We start from the raw sequence: 22,242 nt of genomic DNA, 5'->3' as shown, positions 1-22,242 counted from the left end.
GTGACCTTTTTATGTAAAGTTACTCCTCCTGAAGCTTCATCTCAGTGGTTCAGATGGATGTTAGCAGAGTGACATGAATGTTGATGTCAGGAGGTCTTAGAGAAAAGCAGTACAGTAGCCTTAAGAAAATGTTTATAGATGTGGCAGTGAACTTACTGTGTTAAGAGTGAGAAAATAGGCCCTTCATGAAAATATTTTTCTTAAAGCTTTTTTTTTTTACCAGCTTCAAATATGAGCCAATCATAGATGTTACCACCCGTTTCTGTGTCATTTAATCAATGAAAAACAATCATGAGTTTTACAAGCAAGTGCTGGTCCTTTGAAGACTACTACAAACCTAAAGGAGATTGTTTTTATTTGAGATTATCAGCTGCACAGGTTGATCAGAGCAGAACATTTTCAATGCAAGCCCATTTCAAAACAAAATAAGTTATTCTGCTTGAAACAATGGTGAGCAGTTACGTCATCCTTTATTCTTTAAAAATAGTACACTTGGGTTTTGGAAAATCATCAGTAAGTATTTCCTTTGCCAGTTCAGTGCCTCTGGGATAAAGTAAAACAGCTTAAATACTCAGTGCTCATGCAGGATACACCAATTGATTAACACTACTACACATGTTCCATATCGTGTATTCAGCTTTATTGTTATGCAAGAATTGGTCTTCAAATGCTGGAGCACTATGATAATTCAGCCTTTTCCTTCAGTTGATCTTTCATAGATTGATTTTTAAATTTTTAGCTTTTGATGCTAGTTTTTGCATTGAATAGGGAATTCTCACAATTTGAAGGGTATATTCTTATCTGATGCAGGAATGACAAATTAATGCACATCCTTGCTTTCTTTAGTTGGCCCCATCAGAGAAAGAGATGATGCAGTAAGAAAGTTGAGGGGAAGAAAGATTCCAGCTAAAGTAGAGCATTAGTAGTCATCAGCTAGAAAACAGAAAAAAGAGTAAAGAGAGACAGGAAGTTAGATTTTCGTAACAGGAAAGGTGCAAGAAGACTGAGATACAAGCAAATGAAAATGCTAGCTCTTACTTTCAATGGTGAGAATACAGGTGCTAGCAGCTGAGCCTCTGTTGTTGACTGCTTTACACATGTATTCCCCTTCATCTTCTGGGAAGGTTTCTGGCAAGTAAAGGCAGTAGGTTTCTCCTCTTTCAATATATTGATAGTCCTCAGAGTCCTGTAACATTTCCCCTTCAAACCACCATGTAACTTCAGGTTTTGGTTCTCCAGTAATTTTAACTGTAAATCTCACTGGCTCTCCATCAACAACTGATGTGTTTTTCAGTGACTTCTTGAACCAGGGAGCTCCAGATCGAGCTTGATCCTCATCTTCACAAGTAGAACCATTAATAATGCTTCCTTCTTCTTCTTCTTCCTCTTCCCTTTTCTGTTTTAAAATAAGTTGATTTAAAACATTTAAAGTGGCAATAGCACTATGACTGGTAGTGATGCATGTTTGATTACACGTTACTGTGTTTCTGAGAAGAGGAAATTCCACAGCTGTCCTTAATACATAACAATGTATCCAATCTGGGTATGCCACAGGCAGTAAAATGCATTTTAATGAGGCTGGAATGTTGGTGTAAGATACAGGCATGAATGTCAATTCCATTTTCAGACTATTCATGGGGTGTCTTCTGCAGTGTCTCTGGTACTCTATTCCAAGTGTTGAGATTGGATGTAGCTTTGAGCAGCCTGCTCTAATGGGAGGTGTCCCTGCCTACATCAGGGGAGTCAGAACTAGATGATTTTAAGGTCCCTTCAACCCAAACCATTCTTTGATTCCTTGGAGAGTATGTGCAAACACCAAAAGCAATTTTGTATTATTTCAGCAATTCCTAGCACCTGCTAAAAGAAGTAAAATATTCCTTTTCTATCTGGTAGTGTTGCCTACAGTGGTGATTAGAAGCTAAGTTAAATGACACAACTGGAGAATATTATTTTGCAATTTATACCTTCTGTAATGCTGCATCAATTTCTTTTTGTTCAAACTGCATGCGTAGTAATTTCTGTTCCTCAATCCTCCTCTGCTCTTCTTCTTCTCTGGCTCTTGCCATTTGCTCAAAACGAGCCTTCATGTTTACTTTGTGAGTAAATGGAGCCTCAGATTTCTTGGCTGGTATCACATCTACGTCATCATCCTTGGGAAATAATAATTAAAAACACAGCTTAACTATTATTTTTGCTTTAGACATATATATGATAGTAAAATTAGTTTTGTGTTCCCAGAGGTTTTTTTTAACTGAGCAGAGCCACACAGAGACCTGGATTTTTTCAGAGGTTTATTTGCGTGTAGGGCAAGTCTTGTAATAGTTCATCCAAGGATAGGACAAGATTTTTGCAAAAGTTATTTCAAAAATTGTATGTAAAAAATATTCCTGAACTTCTGTTCCTATAGAAGTTGAGTGCTTCTTGGCAGTTGTAAATCCTCAGTGACTGCAGTATTTTGCCATGATGTTAGCATGGGTTTAACACTTACAACTGTTGACATTATGAAAACAATGTGTGTCAGTCATTAAATTAAAAGCTCACTAATAGGACGGGCTTTGCAGTGAAGCTGAAGTTACTCCTGTGGAGAAGAGCCAGAATGAAGCTCAGATCAGGCTTAGTAGTACAAATACTACTACTAAAACTTAGTTTAAAACTTTGTACTACAAAAAAACTTAGTAACTTAGTACTACTACTAAAACTTAGTTAAAGTTTTACATTTCATCACAGAAGTTCACTAAGCTTATGGATTACAGACAATTTTGTCACTGATAGCTTCATTTCTTGGGGTTTCCCCTCTGAAAAACTGAAGGTTCTGGTCTGAAGTACAGAATAGTAAGCACCCTCTTCTGCTCTACCCTGAGGGGTGAGTGTGCATGACACAGACTTGATCTTCAATGGTATTGTTTGGATTTGGTAATTGAATTTTTTATTCAATTCATGTAGAGGAGAATGAATAGTTCAGAAGGAGAAGCAGTTCAAGTGATGATTAATAGATAACTCTCAGATATGTTTTAAGCCCTCAGACTGACAGGTTTAAGGTTAAAATGCTGAACGGTAGGACTTTGAACAGAAAAGCAGAACTCTGCTTGATCAAAGCACCAGTAATAAACTGGTGTTGTTTCTTAAGGGATGCTGAGGTGTGATATCCTTAAGCATCCAAGAGAGGGAACAGGAAAGAACAGAAAACATAATTTTGGAAACAGCAAAATTTGATGAAAGCAGCAGCATTGTCCACTCCTGGATCATTAGTGTGCTGGTTAAGTAGATCATTAACATACACAGAATGCAACTTACCTCTTGGAATTTTTCAGCTTCCCTTTCTCTTATTTCTTCATCCATTGCTCTTCTCTTTGCTCGCTCTTCTTCAATCTTCTTCTGTATTTCTTCTTGAGACAATTGTCCTATTTTCTCAAACTTGCTTTTTAAGTTCTTTGCCTGAATAGAACCACTTCTTTTTAGCTTTAGCAATTCTTCATACTCTTTGCTTAACTCAAACGTTTCAGACTCTTCTTCCAGCTGTTCAGAAATTACAGAATATGTAAGATGGAAAATGCCCTCATTATTTTTACTACCTATTCTCCCCCAGATGGTGTAATTCAGTACATTACAGTTCTGTTAGTTATTTGAAATCAGTGCAGAGACCTTTCCCCTGTATTTTTTTTTTTTCCTTGTTACCTTATGATGAATGCATTTGTGTCATATCTCAAGTGAATATGCCATCTGTTCAAGGGTTGCTGTCAATAAACTGCCCTTCATGGGTTCAGGAAACCAGACACAGACCAATACAAACTCACCTGGAGTCCAAAATTCACCTCTACTTGGCTTGCAGTATGATATGAAGTATCATATTCTAAATCTAAAATACACCTGTTTTGTTAAAAATAAAATACTGCCTTTTTTATCTTTTTCTAATTAAATGGAAAAGTAAATGACATTTCAAGATGTCATAGCTGAAAAAGAAAGGGCAGTTGTGGATCCTGTAGTCAAACCACATGGGAAGCTGTAATTACTGATCTTTTTCTCCCTACTTTATGGCCTCTGACTGATTGTACAAATGTACATGCATTTTAGCTGGATGTCCCTGTCTCTCCCTGCTTCCCCAGGATGAGTTGAGAACATCATAAGCTAGAGCCTTTACTTGCTCGAGCTTTGCAACAAAAATAATAAAATAATAAATTAATGTTGTTCTGTAACATTCAAAAGGGAATAATACACAATTGCCACCCACAGCCACACTGTGTGTGAACTTCATCAATGTGGTGTTTTAAACATTAGGGATGTAAAGCAGATGTTGTGTGTGATTTTTAAAATCAGCTGTGCCAGTCTTCAAACCCTTTAAACACCAGTTAGAAAAAAGTCGAGCCCACTGTATTTTTCTCATTAGGTAGCACAGTATTTCTCTAAGGAAAAACAAGAATTTTGCCCTTTTTTACTTCTATTTTTGTATTGTCTTTTGGGAACTAGATATTTCTGTTCTTCCAAGAGCATAAATATTATCTCATCATTTTAGTTATAGTCTAGCATTTTCAGAAATTATGCAAAACCAAATTACAAATTTGTAACTGTACTTTCTTCAGAAGTTGCAGTGGATAAACACATTTTCCTGGTAGATTAGTGATTTTAGAATGTCATTATATAAAACGTTTTACAAATAAGGTTTTCTATTTTTCTTTCCTTTCATGTAATGTTGAATGTATTAACTTAAAACTTCTTTCAGAGAAATTTTTCTTTCCAGTCTTAAAATTTTAGTAATGAAGTGACACATTTTATTCAGAGCATGCTTAACATATAGTTTGATGTACAAACCTCTCCCATTTCTTGTCTCAGCTGTTGAAATTCTTGCCTTTCCATTTCCAACTTTTGCCTACGCTCTTCTTCTGTGCGCCTCTTTTCTTCTTCCATTTTTTGTCTCAGCAACTCCTCAAAATTAATTTCCAGTTTACCAGGTATGAGAGATTCTTGAGAAAAGGTTTTAAACATCTCTGGTGATTCATCATCCAGCACCTGCTTGAAATTCAGAGCAATAATTATATCTGTGATGAAATCACAGCATTGTTCAGACACTTCTGGTATATAAAGATAAGTGACTACTTTGTCACATCTGCCCCAGCACAGACAGGTGCACTGAGCCAATGTGGACATTCCTCTAGTGGTGTGGGAGGGAGTACTTTGGGGGGTTGTATTTAACTTTAGTTACAACACAACTTCTATAATGAAGATTAGGTGTTTTGTTTTGGGGTGGTTTTTTTTGTTTGTTTGTTTGTTTGGGTTTTTTTTGTGCTAGTCTAGATCAGGGGTTTTTTTGCAGTCTCTACCAGAAAAAGATTGGTGGGGGTGAAAGACAACTGCTTCAGTGTAAAGTGATGACACTGATGCTGGGGAGCATGGAAATAGCACAAGGAAATGTGAAAAAGGAAGATCCAAAAGGAGGTGGCATTTGTGTTTTCCAGCTACAACACTACCATTTCTGCCACTTCCAAAACTAAATTAAAATGAATGAACACTAAAAAGTTCCTGGAATAACAATTTAACATTCATTTTTACTGTGTTTGAAAGAGAGGACTATTATATTTTTAAACATTTTGGGATGTATCTTCGTTGCTGCTACGTTTTGTAGCTGTGGGGAATAAGGAACACAGAGAGTTATATTTGGTTTGTAGGAGAAAATGTAGTATTCATATTCAGGATGCTACTTAACAGAGAACTTTCAAGTGCATAAATGCTGAAAATATATTTCAGTAATTTTTTTAGTTAAAGACCACTTTTGTTGTTTGCAAGTAGAGCAGTCACAGCCTCTGTGCTGCATGTGATGGATTACACCCTGTGTATCAGGGAGATTTTTCTTGCCTGGACACTTGAGTTCAGGTTCTTGCTACACTGAGGCCAAAAAAAGAGATTCTCAAGAAAGGAAAAACCAGAAGCAAGAGCGCATACATTCTGTGCTTCCTTTAGTTCCTTTAGTTTCTCTACTGCCTTTTCGTAAAAACTGTAGTAGCAGAAGTTTCCAGTAGCATTCTTTTGTTGGATTGAGGGTTTTTTAAGTGACTTTAAGCTCTATTTTCTTTCTTTCTTCTATTTCAGCTCTATTTTCTTTCTCTGGAGATACAGACCAAAACTATTTTTCAGTACAGTATCAAATAAAAATTCACATAGTAGCTTCTCTAGGTAGTCTTTCAGCACAGGTGTTTGGCCCAATTTCCAGGCAGAGGGAGCCCTGCTGGCAGTATCAGTATTCATACAAAGTTTTCATTTCTCTACCAAGTATTGCTTTGAGTGATTAAGAAATTTTATTGGGGATGCAGTTGGCCTTTCCCAATTCAGCCACAGAGGATGTAGGAAGATGTTACCAGATGCCTGGGTTATTCCTCAGTTCTAGACTGGCAGATCCTGCCCTCCCTTTTGAAACAAACACTATTTCACTCGTTTATATTTGTGTAATTTGATGCTGTATTTTCTGATATCCACCAATAAGTAACTGGCTTATACCCAAAAAAAGCTTGCTGAATCTTGAAGTGGTTGGAATAAGTATGAAAACCACAGTTAAAAGCTCTGTGGCCACTTTTTTTTTTTTTTTTTTTTTTTTTTTTAATAGTAGTTGCCAACTTCAGAAATCAGACATCTTTCTGTGCTTTCAGGTAGTGTATGTTAGTCCTAAGCCCCTGAAAATTTGTCTCCAGTGTAATCCTAAATCAAATTTTAGAAGTCCTGGCATATGACAGAAATCTGTGATCTGTGTTTGTCAAGGGAAGATAGTATTACAAAGTATTCTAATGGTAAGCACCAGAAGTTATTTTTTGTTTTTCTCGTAACAAGCATTAAAAACATCAAGTAGCAGAGTTCAGCCTTTTAGTTTTTTCTCCCTGAAGAGCCACAGATGACTGGAAGATTCATACTTGCAATGAGCATTTTTCTACTGTACCATTAATTGTGCTTTAGGAGTAAGAGATGACTGGTGTACACCCTGTAGAGGTAGGGGAATAAACTTGGAACTATAAAAGAAATTGCACTTCCCAAAAAAACCCTAAACAACAAACCCTCCTTGTGGAAACATTTTGCTTCCCAAGTATGTTGCATCTAGTGTAATGTTACCCACTGGATATGATACTTGGTTTTGACTAAATTATCTGAAATCCTCTCTAGGATGGCTGTGAGGAGGGATTGTTCTCTGATCATTTTTGGTAAATTAATTTGACTAGTTTATCCCATTACCTTACAATAAATAGTAAGGTGGACTTATTAATGAAGGAGTTGGAGTATGTATTCCTAACTTTATCTAAAAGTTTTTCCCAGAGTTTCTATATTGGGATTTAGGTAAAAATTAAATTTCTGCTAAACCAAAATGCCATACCATGTTCTTCCTTGCTTCAGCAAATGCTCTTTTCTCCTCTTCTATGCGTCGTCGTGCATCCTCTTCTGCTTTCCTCTTTTCCTCTTCTCTCCTCTGTCTTTCTATCTCCTCAAAACTGAGTCTGAGTTTACCAGGGCGGAATTCCTTAACAGCATTTTCAGAGTCTTCATCTCCAGCTTCATTTATCTTAAGAGAATAGGGAGAGGAAAACATAGAAAGCACTTAGCCAAACAAAAGATATTCTTTATAGAAAATAAATATTCCATTCCTTTCTGATCTTTTATAGTACTGTTTTCTCCTTGGGGGAAAAAAATGCATCAAGGCTTAGGTTCCTGTGAGAAACATTTTAATCTTTGTTCTAGCCAGGGGAGCGAGATAAGAAATTTTCAGTATTCTATACATAGCTTTTGCAATTTTTAAAAATGTGTTGAGTGTGTAATTCAAAGAACAATGTGTAACCAGGAAGAGGCTGAACAGTTAAGTACATATTTTATGGTCTCATTGTTGGGTCATTTACTGTAAATCACTCTCTATTCTCTTTATTTACATTATTTTCATAGATGTTTATACCATCAAATCTTTTTGTTTGTATAGAAATTGCTTCCATCAGTGCATCACTTAACGAAATGCTGTAGAGTCTTATAGCAAAACTGAATCAGTTAGCATTTTGCTATTACTCCAGACTGAGATTTTTGTTTCTTTTCTTTTTAGACATTTAATCATCACTGAAGAAAAGGAATTGAGATACTCTGATCTCCTCGCTATAGCTTCTCTCCAGTGAACACTTATGTGCTAAAAGAAGCCTGTGGTTTGTAAGCTGCAATCAAGAACCCCTTTCAGAGGACATCCCAGAGTACTTTTATCTCTTCATGGAGGAAGTGGACTGGGAGCTGTCAGAGTACTGATAATCCAGATCTCTATACTGTGACCAGCCCTGGGACTGGTATGTGGGGTAGCCCATTAAGGGAATTAGAGAAGTCTTTATTTCAAATTCATAAGGGAAAAAATTTGAAGAATTTAAGGAAATTAACTGCTGAATTCTTAAGAAAAATGTTTACTTCAAATTTTGACAACCACTGGCCAGCAAGTACAGCTTCATGTTAAAAAATTTATTTTGATGTGGAGAATTTGTAAATTTTTTCATGTTACTTGATAAATAAATGCATAAGCATAAGGAAGGGAGATGTGAACTAATCTTCAGTTAGAGCACCTAAGTGACTTAATGGAGTTCACTTTCCTTCAGTCTCTTCTCCTTTACTAGAATCCCTTGCCACAAACAAAAAAAAAAAACCTGCATTATTGTAATAATGACAAGGCCATTGGTGTGAAACAACAGTCATTTATTGGAGGTGAAGATGAAAAAGTAAACTACAATTTGGGTATCTGCCTAAACCTAGAACTCTCTCAATATGGACCAGTTGGGAATTTATGTGTTTCAGCTTTCTAGAAGTTCTGTATTGTTGATTTTAAGTTTGTTTCTGTAGAATATAAATGTCGTGAATGTTTTTGAAATGTAATCAAAATAGTGATCTAGAACTGTTTTTCCAAGACTGTTCATGCATAATTATACTCTGTTAAAGCTAGCAAGTTCCTATTAATAATGTTTTCCAAGTTTTTATACAAGATTAAAATCTCATTTCTTGTTAATCTTGTTTGTATGTGAATTAAGAAGGTCATAGTGATCATGACTATACAGGGGAGAAGTATTCAAATAAAAATAAGAAAATACAGAACTCATCTATCTGGTTATCTTAGGTTAATACTAATTGTATGATTCCTTCAGTATGATCAAAGAACAAACTACAATGAGCTCTATTTATAGCTGATCTAACTCTCTCTTATGATAAAGAAAACGTATGGAGGCAGTTTTCCAAGTCATATTAAACAGGATCTGTGGGCTGCATTTCTGACAATTTAGGGGACTTCCTCTAGTAATTTATAGTATGTTGTTGTTTACATCAGTATGTAAAAAAGAGCTGATCTTTTTTTTTTACCTTTCTTCACAAGAGTTGGAATTGATGTATATTTCTTATCACATTTACAAATAAATATGAGGATAAGAAACAGCATTTTGTTACTATGGAATTTTTGCATCAAAAAACAGTTACTGAACCATCTGCAGCATTACTTCAGAAGAAAACAGCTACTCATCTTGAAGCTTACAGTTTAAGGTACTACAAAGTGTAGACAAAATCAAGTTGCTGGCAAAATCAAAACACCTGTTATTTTTTGGTTTACTAAAAGAATGTCTAAAGTATTACGCCAGTGTGGTTACTGAGAGCAAAGGTCAAAAATGTCTTTCAAAAACTCATTTCCAGACTCTTAACAGCTTGACATAAAGATAAGGAATAAGAGAAGAATCACATATAGGAAAGAATGTGCAAATTGTTACCAACATGAACAAAACATGTGCTTACCATTCTCTGCCTGGCTTCTTCAAAGGCACGTTTTTCCTCTTCCAAACGTTGCCTTGCTTCTTCCTCTGCTTGCCGCCTTTGATTCTCCTGTCTTTGTCTTTCCAGTTCTTCAAATGTGACTTTCAGCTTACCAGGAGACAGAGGCTCTTGAGTTTCACTGTTTTCATTTTCACCCTGTGTAAGGAAAATGAAACAGTTGTATCTTAAGGGAATAAATATCTATTATATAGGTATTTTTTGATTACTGGTTTACCTGGACAAATGAAAGGCACTTGGGTTCCTTAAGGAGTTGGTTTTGTTCCTCATCTTTTGGCTTCATTTCTTCATCGTGTGTCTTTCTTTGTTCTGCTGTCTCCTTTCCTGTGTTCTCAGGGATTATTTTCGTCTTCCCAGATGTCCTGGTGCTTTTTACAGGCACTACTGTAACTAGCAGTGAATCATCCCCTTCCTGTCCAAAAATATATTTATTACATTTTCATGAAACTTGACTTCTAGGTAGACTCATTTCTTAATGAACTTGCTGTTTTAACCTGGGTGCACCAAAACTTCCAAAAGATTTACTTGTATTGAATAAAGTCATTTGTTTTCTTCTAATATCTGAAGAGTATCAAGAACTGAATTATATTTTAAACCTAACAGCTGGAAAACACCCTAATTTCTTTATAGCTTTTCATTAACTGTTAGCCATAAAAACTCAAGGTTTGGAAAAGAACAGGTGTCATTTTGAACACACAACAATTGTAACCACACTCTACTTCCAGTTTTATATTTATTATGTAAATGATAGTAAATTGCAGCTAGAATAAGTCAATAACATAACACAGAATTATGTAATTTGTAATTTCTGTTATGTAATTTGTCAGGTACAGTAATTGTTTCTTGAAGGATGTTGTTGCTTCAACTCTATTTTTACAACTTATTTGCCAAAATATAATTTACCCATATTTTTCCCTCCTATCAAATAAGTTAAAACTGATGAATTTGCAGGTTTAGTTTTTTCTTTCCAAAACTGTAGTAGGAGTGTGATTTTCTTGTGTTAGTGAAAGACAGTAGGACCTTTGGACCTGCTTTTAGAAATGAAACATTTATTTGCAAGACTTAAAATCAAAAACCCGTATGGTAGATTAGTAAAAAAAAATAACAAAGTTAACTGAGTGAGGTGTTCAAACGTCTGCATATTGTCAGAATTCCCCTTTAATTTCAAGTTTAAGGCAAAGAGCTTTTAAGATAATTCTTTGCAGAGTCAGAGGACTTAAAAGAATCATTCCCAGTATATACAAAATAATTCTGTGGCTTTGAATATTTACATTTTAGGTGTTTTTAACTAACCACAAAATATTCATAGTGCAGGCTCTGTTTCAGACTTCAGTATGTTGTCTTCAGGTAGAGATAGTTCCATATACGTTAAAAATGTGTTAGCTCCTTGGTTGAACTTTAATTCAGTATTTCTGTGCTGTTTTCTAAGTTTCCCCAACCCAAATTACAATAATAAAACAAAAGTGAATAAAACTGTAGGTGAACATTTCTTTAAAGAAAATCTGATTACCTCAGCTGCTGATTCAGTTCCCGTATTGTTAAAGTCATCAATCTATTAAATGAGAATTTCATATGATTACATTAATTTGGCTCTTTGCCTTAGAGTTGCAAACATAGAACTGGAAATTCTATTTGTATCAGTGATATGTATGTAGCACATAAATTCACAGAGGTGGTAATGACTGAGGCTCTGTTGGAATACTTCAGATAGGTCAGCTTGTCAAGGAAGAGTCAACAAGACATAAAACATCCCACACAAAGTCTGCTAAAGCATTCTCAACACAGTGCTGAACCAAGAACAGTACTTGAGATGTCTATTCTTCATTTAAACATTCCAGAATCATATAAATTTAAAAAAAAAAAAAACCTGAAGTCATTGATCATTTTTGATTCAAGTGACATTGTCTTCCCTCAGCTCCCGAAAAAAGCCTAATGCTGTGCTTACTTCCTATGCTGCGCCTGAGTTATGGCCTAAAACTGACGTACTTTTTAAAATTCTACATTTCTTACTTGCAGGGTAGATTTAATATATACTAAATACAATACAAATTAAAAGCAAGGTTTTAACAATGTAAGAAGTTCTAGTAGAAAAGACTGTTGAAAAACTGACTTCTCCTCTGGCACTGCTTTTCATTTCTTACAACAAATTAAAAACTAAATGAAGTATTACTATGATTTGGTTAAATAGAAATTTGTATATGTTTTTAGTCTCTCATTTAAATGTTTACTCTCACTGCAGTATTTGCAGCACTGAAGAAAACTGCAAAAGGAATTAAGTTTGATATCCCTTCACAAAATTTTACAAAAGACAGAATTTGCTTTATTGGCATCAATAAAATTGGAGTCTGTTCATATATTTTATGCATATATATATGTACACATATATGCATGCAATGATGATTCACAAACTGGCAAAGAAATAAAACATGACCTGGTCTTCATGATTCATTATTTTTACTGCATTAGTGTTGTCTCATTTTTACCTGCCACTAATGTTTTCTTACTATTTCTTGCTTCTTACTGTTTCTTTCTTCATGTATCACTGAGCTCTATTCACTAACTTACAAGGCCAGATCGTCTAAATTAAGAGTTGATAAAATACAAGAAACATTTTCAAATTAGTTTAGCAAACTTATATGCATATGACACCAAAATTTGTGCCTGGTTCCTACCAGGTTTATGCCTGCCCATTTCGTCTGCAACTCTGGAGCTTACAAGAAAATTGTTACTGTAAAGAAATGAAGACTGAACATGATATTTCACTTCCACCCCACTGAGCATCTCCCATGTAAATCTCTACTATGAGAAATCTTAAGATCAAATCTTTCTGATCAATACAAAATGTTTAGTGTTTATTTTTTACAATTACATCCTGACTGTTGTGATCAGATGAACATACCTCCTGTGCCTTTTTTGCCAGTTCTCTTTGAATTTTTCTTTTCTCAATCATATCTTGTTCAATTCTGCGCTTTCTTTCTTCTTCTGTTCTTTTTCTTTCTTCTTCTTGCCTTTGCTTCTCCATTTCTGCAAACTTGCCTTTAACGGTTCCTGTGGACATGAAATGCTCAGCTCAGGAGTTCCATCTAACACTTACCTGTGGAATTCTGTCGCCTTCAAAGTCAGGCCTCTCTTACCTATGAGCTTTGGAACATAACCCTTTTCTGTTTTAGATAGTTTGGTGTCATCATCTTCATCAGATCCAAGCAGTTCTTTCATCTAGTTGGTGAAACACAGAAAGTAGACTGTCTTTATAACTTAAATGAAATCCCAGTATTATTGTCTTCAAATAATGTGAATAGATTTTCAGATAAAATATTAAATATTGTAACACAAAATATTAACAAAGAAAATAACCTCCTGCTTTCTCCTGTTCCATTCTCTCTCTCTAACATATTGTTCTTTTCTTCTTTGCTTTTCATCTCTAGATCGCCTTTGATTTCTTTCTTCCCTTGCTTTCTGCATAGCTTCAAATTTATCCTTTACATCACCCTTGTGAAGCTTGGGCACATAGGACTTTTGGACGGGTTTAGATGAAGAAAGCAGAATCTTGGTGAAGATATAGAAGAAATGAAGATAAGAAAAAGAAAGTTGAAACAGATGGACAGAAATATTCTGACAGATTGGATTAGAAAGAATGTAAGAACATAAAGCAGAAGTATAACTGAGATAAACTTTGTGCCACGAGCCATCATCAGTTAAGTATCATTATATTTGTTCATAAATAGTATAAATATTAAAAAATCCAAAACAGCATGCAGCATTATATTAAACTATTAAATTATTTGCAGATTTCTATTGTTTTCAATCTTAAACAATCACCAAAGAGACTCTCCACCCCGAATATTTAAAAGAGATACAAAGACATAGATACATAATACAATGTATATGAGAGTTCTTCTGCAACACTTCAACAGCCACCTATAGTTTTTAAATACATAATAGTATTTCTTAATTTAAAACTTGCAATATGCTTTCTTTTTCAATATCTAGGAAAAAACAGGCACCCATAGATTTTATGTTACAAAGTGCAAAGATCACTGGACCACCGGGGCTCTGATGCAGATACAGATGGACACTTCTTTGCCAGTGATTAATCTGTGGGTGTCCAAACACCAAAGGTTCCCACTTTCAGAACTACTGTGAAGTTTTTTTCTTTTTATAGTGATGACAACAGGAATGCTCTCAATAAAGTAATACTGAGAAAGCTTGCTTAAAAACATGCTGTGTTTTGTATTTTTCCACCTACACCAGAAGTTTTTGTTCCTGCTACTCAGTAAATCTACGTAGAAGAGGAAATATTTGAAGTAGCATAGTATATTTACATTTTAGCATCAGATGTAAATGTTGCCCAGAATTTTGCCACCAACATTTAAACCGTCTTCATATTTCACCCTCCTCCTTCATGTTTTTCTAATAAGAACATAATTCAGATTCCATCAAATCTTAAGCTACTTAACAAATCCCCTTTCATTGTCTAAAAATAATGGCAATACCAGCAGACTTCCAGTATAATTGTCTTTTACAATTATTTGTAATTATTACTTTTGCAAGCATCAGTTGTAAATTATTACATTGCCTTGATTACTTTAAAATGGGTACATACCTCAGTTTTCTGTGCAATGTCATTCATGGTTGCTGTATTGTGCTCTGCACCTGGTATGTTTAAGATGGCTTTCAGTTTCTACCTGAAAGAAACAGTTGTAGTTACATTCCTTTCTTTTCCTTTTAAATGATGCTTTAACCATCTTCCTGTAAATAAGTTTGCATAGGCTGAAGTGGATGTATCACAATTTCACTTGGTCCGCTGGGGCTTTTGAAGACATGAATAGGTTCTAAGTGTGCCACAGTAATTAAAAGAACAAGCTTATGATTCACTATTCATGCTCATAACTCCTCTATATAGTCCTAGGTATTGGGTTCTAATTTCCATTTAAAAAAACAACTCGGAGCCGAACTCTGGCTGCCCCTTGCTGCTCGTTGCCAAACCGCTGCTCCCGGTGCTCGCGGCAGCCCGAGGAGCGTCCCCGGCCCGAGCTGGGAGCGCCGGTAAAAACTTTCTCAGTTAAAAACTGTGAAATGGGAGAGGTAAGCCACATACAGATAAAGCATTTGTATAATTTCGTTGTGTTCTGGAAACGACATAGTATGTTTTAGAAGAAAATTGTTAGAAATGTTAAAGTACACTGTATACTAGGAAGCTAACAGAAAGGCGCTTTCTCTTTTTCTCTTCAGCTTCAGGTCTATCAGAGCTCGTGGGAGGAAGGAAATCATGATGTGACTCCAGTGCTACTGCTGCCTGGATTGTATTGATCCTCTGTGTCCCCAGAAAGCCTAAAAATTCAGGAGCCAACTCAGGGTGCAAATAAGGGGCTCAAAGATTTTAAGCAAAAATACTGGAAAAGCAGCTTACCACTGGAAGGGACTTCTCACTTGTGGTTTAGAGGAGCTGAAGTCAGGGATTTTCATGATACGGAAAGTTAAGCTCTTATTTTTCAAATTCTCTAAGTGTTAATTGCAAACAGATTAGAAACACAGAAATATTTATGTACTTTTTAAAATAATTAATAATGAGAGTTGTTTTCATGTCAACTCTTCAAAAGTACACCAACATCACCAGTGCTCACTGGCACTGCTGTAGCTACACAGATGGAATGGGATTCTTGGAGATCTTGGGATGTTTTTCCCAATGAAAGCAGTCACAACATACAAAACAAAAGCATTTAGCTACCAACGCTTGCCCTGATTTACAAATTCTAAACTCTTCAAATTTGGCTTCAATAGAGATGTTCTGGAGAGCACTTTGGTGTTCCCTTTCAGCCAGTTGGTACAGAAAGTCACACCACACCTTCATTTGTAGACTAATAGGAATCCAAGGCATTTCAGTTTCTCACTTGTGAACATATGAACATATAATCACTAAGTGGCAGTTCCTATTGAGTTTGTTTCAGGTCAGCAATAGCATGTTGGAATTCTTTGGGGTCTAGAAAGGCAGATAATTGCATCAGCATTCTGTAGCCTCAGGGTCCCTGTAGGCTTTACCATGCATTTGTACATTGTGCAGGATTTGCACATCTCTGTAAGCTTTAACTGACTTCTATGCATGTAAGCAAAATCCCCACTGTGATCAGTATAACTTTAAAACCGCTTCAAATCTTTTAACTTCCTTATTTCTATAAGCAGGTCTTAGAGAAAGTTCTTTGTTCTCTTCTTTTGCTACTCTGCTCTTTTAAAGGTTCCTTCCCCACCTGGGGCTGGCCACCTTCAGCCTTGTACTTGACATACAGCAGCTGACCCAAAGGTTTACTGCAGGAACCCATCAGAAAACAAAGGAAAGTCATAAATTGGTGCAATCCTTGCACTGAAGTAACCTGGGACATAGAGACCTTTTACCCTTCACATGGGGCTGTAGCAGAGAAGACTCAAAGATAATCTGTCACACGAAATTCCATCTCACCTCGACACCTCAAGGTGAGGTTACCACTAATCTTGACCATAGAAATGTACTCCATGGATAGAGCTTCATCTTACAGTCATTTGAAAACTGACTATTCCAAAGTCTGGGTTTTCATGTGCAATTAATTGTAAGAAGAAGATGACGTTCCTGACTCAAGACTTTGTCTTGAACCTTTCAATTACCTGAACTTATTGACAGTGGGATTAAAAAGTCTGAAATTTTCCTTAGAAATGCAAATGTTGGAAGAAAGTTTCTTTGCAAATTCCTGCTGTCTGAATTTCCAAAATAGTGCCGGTCCAACAGGTTGTGGGCCTTCAAGATGGTAGATATGTTTCTGCCATTTGGAATACTGCCATATCTGCTATTACTTTAGGCAACTTTCCAGTTCATTGGCATCAATAACTCTAATATGTTTGAAGGTTAGCCAGCTGGCTCTAAGGCATTTTGTCCCTGCAAGTCATCCTACCTCCACTTCTGATGCTAAAAGATATTGATACAAAGCACCAGCACACTGCTAAACATGATACCACCCATGTGTGCACTTCCATCCCTCTCCATGGCCATTAAACCTTGAGCAGGATGAGCAGCTGGACCCTGCCTCAGGCACCCCTCAGGGCAGGTGAGTGATTTCCAATAGAGACAATTAAAATATTGAAGAAAACAAGAAGCACTCCTTGAGTTTTGGGTTGGGTCTGTGAGGCAGTGACCATGGCTTCAGGAGCAACCACTGCAGACAGAAGCTGCTTTGTATCTGCCTCACCATCAGGAGAGGGTCCCAGTCAATGAACTGGTGCTGAGAAAGCCCAAGTGGCTACACAAGGAAACCCTGACACCTACAAATCATGGAAGAACAGTGCCTTCCTCATCTGCCAAAAGCTTTGCAGAAGTATGCAGTGATAGATTTTCCAACCCAAGAAACCTTGACCTACTAATTCCATTTTGAGATGAACTAGTTATATTAAATTGGCCATTTATATATACATATTCTTGTTTTGTATTTTCCCAGAGTTCATCTAATAAAAGCAATTCTTATTTTTTGAGGCAACACAAGCTGCCTGTTTAGTTGCTTACTTCAGAAACTCTTTCTCCTATTATGATGCTGTCCAATCTTAATATTCAGTCTCATCTTTTCTTTTCCAAGATCAACATACCGCAGCAGAAGCTGTAAGGGCTCCTCATTGAAGCTTCCCACTCAAAAAAAAAAAATCCCAGATGATAACTTTGGATATAACCATGGTCAAAAAATAAGTTCAGCTTTTTACCCTTTGCTGACCCAGTCTCATCACCCCAGCATGCACCTGAAAATACTGTAATTGTTTTTTTTCTCTCTACATCTATCTTTCCTACAATTAAATGGCATATCTTTGATAAAGTTAGTCTGGTGTTATGAGTTTTATACTGAAATTACCAGACTGCAGGGTCCCTTTGAAAGGTCTGCTCCTCGAGAAAAATTTAACCTGCATCCAGTGATCAATGGTCCTAACTCTGGAATTGGAAAATAGAGAAAATGCCACTTGACTGGTTGTAATGCAGAGAATTCAAGTAAAAATTTAATACAAAAGCAATAATGTATAGAAAACCAGACAACAGATTAGAAATGTTCTGTAAAAAATAAATTACTGCTTTCAAACATCTTACTCATTTACTGTAAATGGACAAGCAATCAGTTCAGATATGCCTTGACCTGTTATGATCATAGCACTTTTTCAACTTTTCATGCAGCCTCCCTAAAATCTTACTTTGGGCAAAAAAAGTCAAAAAAGAAAACCATTAAGAGGACACAGAAAATTTGATGGCTCACAAGTCCCAAAATCTATCTCCTTAAATTTAATTAATTTCCATTTCTGAAAGCAGGTCATAGTCCTCAATTGATAAAAAAAAAAAAAAAAAAAAAGAAAAAAAAAAAGAAAAAAACCAAAAAAGTTGTGCAGCTTTAACCAGATTAAAAAATAAAAAGCCTTCCCATAAATAATAAAATTCACTTTCTTTTAAAAAATTCTTGTTTTTCAGTGGCATGATAGACATCGTCACATGCAACCCAAAAAATACCAGCATTTCCCTGAACTGAACATCACTATTTACAATAGGAGTATGAAGTCAGGACTTTTAAAAAAGGTTCAGTTCCTCTGTGATTTCTCCTTTCAGAGGGCCTCCTGATCTCCTGCTGGGTGCTGTGAGTTATAAATAAGCCCTTCATGGCACGGTCTAAGTTACGTTTGCCATCTGCCTCCTCTTTGTGATCTACTTGCAGGGAAGTCTCCATTATATAAGAAAACCAAACTGTGAGAGCTGAAAACTCACTGCTTGCAGCCAGAGCACCAAGCAGAGGCAAACACAGTCTGCAGCACTGAAATATTTAATAAAATGTCAAACAGAAGTGGGCAGAGGAGGGGAAATGGTCATCATTTGTGTCCTGCCCATAACTGCTCTGGAATGACACCACCAGTTGTTGTACCAAATTACAGATACTGAAGTAGGCACTAAAATTATCATGCTTAGGAGAAGATCCTGAGCTGGCATCAACCATCAATTCCACTGAAGCCAGTGAGTTATAACAATTAATACCAGCTGTCTAAACTTCTCATTTTGTATAAATACAAAATGCAGAACTACTTCCACTCACTTGTATTTCCTTCATTAAGCCTTCATAATTGAAGACCAGAATACTTACCAACAAGTGACCTAGATAATTTTTCATACACAATCTTTTCCTCAATCTTTAAATTTATCACACTTCAACATTTATTGAGAGTCTTATTTTGTTGTAGAATACTCCTTGCAGATAGGGTGTTATTTATAAAAACATACATATTATAAAGGATGCCTATGTTTTATACAGCTATAAACACTCCTTATGCAACAATGCCATTCAGCCCAGCTGTTTAAAAAATGGGATCACCCTTCTCTGTACAACAGGTCTGTCGATTCCTTACTCTCTTCTACTATTCTGGCTCCAGAGCAAACATAGTAGGGGTTCAGAGACTGCCCTGGTAATGGGGAAGTCCTGCTGGGATCTTCTGGCCCATGATTTCATGTTCCATGGTATCTGCTGATCCTAATGGAAGCGGCAGTAAATTGTGGATTGAGGTTCCCAAGAGACAAACCAGGATATTTTGCCCCATGCCACAGTTCCTTCATTCCCCGCTGTGTCAAGATGAACCATGTGCTTTTTGACTTCAATGACAGGACTTCAGGGATCAAGGTAACACAAATGCTGGCCACGAGGTGCTATTGCAATTTGTATCTTCCCTGCTAACAGGACACAGCCTTTCTGCCTCTTCTCAGAAGTGCTCTTGGCCAGCTCAGACTGAAGCAGGGTGGTCACCCACAGTGGCCATGGCCTGAGCTCTGCCTCTGCCCCAAAGGAGAGGTTTCCAGGGCTTCCTAGAGGCATGCTGCTGCTTCTCCTTGAGCAGCCCTACCCCGCTGGTGCTGTTGATGCCTGTAAAAAGCTGCATCATGTGTACCACCTTCACCTGAGCAGGTACAGCTGCCTTCAGTGCACAGCGAGGGTCACTTCCATTGCCTCCTGCACCATTCCCCCAGTGCCAGAGCTTTCCCCACTGCCAGCCTGACCACGACACTGGTTCTCCTGAAAGGAGTTGCAAAGATCAATAACCACACCAATGCTCGCCTGGCTTCTTTCAGTGTGAAAACACTCATCGAATACATTCCAAATGCAGTCAGACAAAGTATTCCTTACTAATGTCTTCAGCTATTTACCCAGCTCTTATATTTCACCAGACTGTGCTTCCTACATATACCAGTCATAGTCTCATACTTCTGCATGCTCCTTAATTAATACACTTGGCCCTTCTATAGGACTAATTATAATTCATCATTTCATTTCATTGGACAATTTTCTAGGAGATCTAACGTCTCTTAAGACCTGGGATCTAAGGTTAAGAGTACTGTGTTTTCTACCATGCAACAATTTGCTGATTAATTTTTGAAATTCTACCTTAAACATGCTTTTTTCAATATTTGTTGGCTTAAAAGAAGCCCTTATTTACCTAAAACAAACGTGATACTAACTAATCTGTAAGCTGTCACAGAAGCCAAATATTTTCTTCCGAGCCACTCTTTTACAGCCATCACTCAGAGTGAAGCAGAACCAACGGACGCATTCAGTGCGCCGCGCTGCTGAAGACCGCACCAACAAAACTGAACTCTGCGCGTAGCGGCTTCTGAAAACCGGGAATTTACGGGATTTCAGCTAACTTTTATGAACCGCACATCACTCACCGCGGGTCCCTCACGGCGGGGCGGGACGGCCCTCCCGGGCTCCGCGTCCCCCGGGCCGCCTCAGGGCCGGGCGGGCAGCGCCCGGTGCGGGGCAGCGCCCGGTGCGGGGCAGCGCCTCCGGTTAAACGGCCGCGGGCGCGCCCGCCGGCCCCGCGCGCCCCGGGCCCCGCACGGCTGCGGCCGCTCCGGGCGCTGCCCCGGCCGGGCGCTCCCGCCGCCGCCGCGGGGCTCAGCGCGGCTGCCCCGCAGCCCTGCGGGCTGGGCTCGGGCCGGCCGCCGGCGGAGCGGAGCGGAGCGGAGCGGGGCGGCTCTCGCCGCGGGCAGCCGGCCGGGCAGGCAGCTCCGGGCCCGCCGCACGCCGGGGCAGCGGGGCCGGCTGCGGGCGGCGGGGAGCGGAGCGGAGCGGAGCGGGGGCAGCCGAGCCGCGCTGAGCCCCGCGGCGGCGGAGCCGCTCTTACCTGTGCGCTGCCCGCGCTGCGGCTCGGGGCGCTCCGGCGGCGGGCGGGCTGCGCTGCCGAGCGTCCCTTGGCTGCGGCCGCCGCTCCGCCGCTGCAACTTTCCATAAAAGTCGCGACGCGCGCCCGGCGCCCGCATTCCAGGCGAGCCCCGCGCCGCGGCAGCTGGCCCGGCCCGGCCCGGCCCGGCCCCGGCCCTGCGGCTCGGCGCGCCGCGCCCGGCCCCTCGTCGGCCGCGCGGGGGGCGCAGCCAGCCAGCCCCCCTCCCGCGGGCAGCAGCCCGGCCAACAGGCTAATTTTGGGCTGGAAGCAGCACCGAGCTATAAATAACCGGGCCGGCGAGGCCGCCGCTCCGCTGCGCGTCCCCGGCCGCGCCGGCCCTGCCGCAGGGCAGCGGGCGGGGGCTCCGGGCCGGCGGGACGCACCGGGACCCGCCGCCCGCTTTCGCCCTGCCCGCACCGCCCCGAGCACCGCGGCTTTTCCCGGCCCGGTACCCGCGGGGCAGCCCCGGGGCAGCCCCACTCACCGCAGCCCCGGCCCCGCATGTAGGGCGCGCTCCGCTGCGCCCGCTCTGCCGGCCCGCGGGTTTTATACCTACGGCGGTCCGGAGCCGGGTCGGTTAATGGCACATGCGGAGCGAACAACTAATAATAGTAATGTGACAGCGGGGAGGAATCTCCCGAGTGCCAGACTGCGAGAGGCAGAGCGCGGTGGCTCAAAGCAACGCCTGTCGCTGGGAACTTTACAAAGCAGAGGCAGAAACGTGATTTTATTACATCTGAATGCATTCCTTTTCCTGCTTGAAGATGACATTTTTCCTACGTGTTCAGCCGCAAGGTTTCCAGTGCAGAACTTTCTTCTTGCTATCTCTCTTGTATTGTGTCTGCCGGACTGGAGCCTAACTTTCAGCTGGGTTATCACTATTAGGACAATAACCACATGATCTTAGGCTGTGCAGATCTGAACAGCGGCTATCAAAGCTAGAACACAAAAGGCATTTGCCTTGTGAAGGACAGAGCAGGCACTTTTCCCCAGTGCCACCCTCGTACTGAAGCACAGGAGTCGAGTCGGGCTTCTGACTGCCAGGAACCCACCCGCTTTGAGCAGATGAACACATAACATGCAACACATACAACAAATCTGGGCAGTTCAAAGCACCCTTCTACAGCTGTAGGGGTTAGACTCTTTATGTCCTCTATTTCATTATTTATATCACTCCATAAAGGAGGTCTTAATTCACAATTGGAACTCAGTACATCCGTTTGGCTTGGAAATAAGCCTGAAAAA

At 39.2% G+C, this 22,242-nt stretch overlaps 2 protein-coding genes across 35 annotated transcripts in view; one reads left to right on the top strand and one right to left on the bottom strand.

Moving 5' to 3' along the window:
* FUBP1 (far upstream element binding protein 1) overlaps positions 1-14,018 on the top strand; it is a 36,616-nt gene extending 22,598 nt beyond the window's left edge. For 17 of the 18 annotated variants that reach the window (XR_012057104.1, XR_012057103.1, XR_012057110.1 and 14 more), the window contains one exon: positions 8,060-9,417. Coding sequence is in view for 6 of the 18 variants with exons in the window: in XM_072932708.1 (XP_072788809.1) it covers positions 8,060-8,077 (18 nt within the window). In the remaining 12 variants the exon portion in view is untranslated. Of the gene's footprint in view, positions 1-8,059; positions 9,418-13,226 lie in introns of those variants that run through there. The other variant, XR_012057102.1, reaches the window with a different exon arrangement.
* On the bottom strand, positions 452-21,589 carry NEXN (nexilin F-actin binding protein). Of its 17 annotated transcripts, none has more exons than XM_030279519.4 (14): positions 21,482-21,589; positions 14,405-14,486; positions 13,156-13,347; positions 12,936-13,017; positions 12,701-12,849; positions 11,312-11,353; positions 10,019-10,213; positions 9,766-9,939; positions 7,349-7,534; positions 4,807-5,007; positions 3,295-3,516; positions 1,965-2,150; positions 1,039-1,396; positions 452-933 (listed from the first exon to the last, which is right to left on the bottom strand). In XM_030279519.4, exons 2-14 carry the CDS (start codon positions 14,429-14,431, stop codon positions 920-922), a joined length of 2,028 nt encoding a protein of 675 aa, XP_030135379.1. In that variant the 5' UTR covers positions 14,432-14,486; positions 21,482-21,589; the 3' UTR covers positions 452-919. The 17 variants fall into 17 exon arrangements, with proteins under 17 accessions (XP_030135379.1, XP_072788797.1, XP_030135374.2 ...); XM_072932696.1 differs by lacking the exon at positions 21,482-21,589 and adding an exon at positions 20,959-21,175 and having other exon boundaries at positions 14,405-14,482; XM_030279514.3 differs by lacking the exon at positions 21,482-21,589 and adding an exon at positions 20,959-21,173 and having other exon boundaries at positions 4,807-5,004; positions 14,405-14,482.
* Positions 21,590-22,242: the final 653 nt, after the last annotated feature.

The sequence above is a fragment of the Taeniopygia guttata genome, chromosome 8 (genome assembly GCF_048771995.1).
Source record: "Taeniopygia guttata chromosome 8, bTaeGut7.mat, whole genome shotgun sequence".
NCBI lineage: Eukaryota > Metazoa > Chordata > Aves > Passeriformes > Estrildidae > Taeniopygia > Taeniopygia guttata.
The sequence above is the reverse complement of the archived record's forward strand: the minus strand, read 5'-3'. Positions and strand labels throughout refer to the sequence as shown.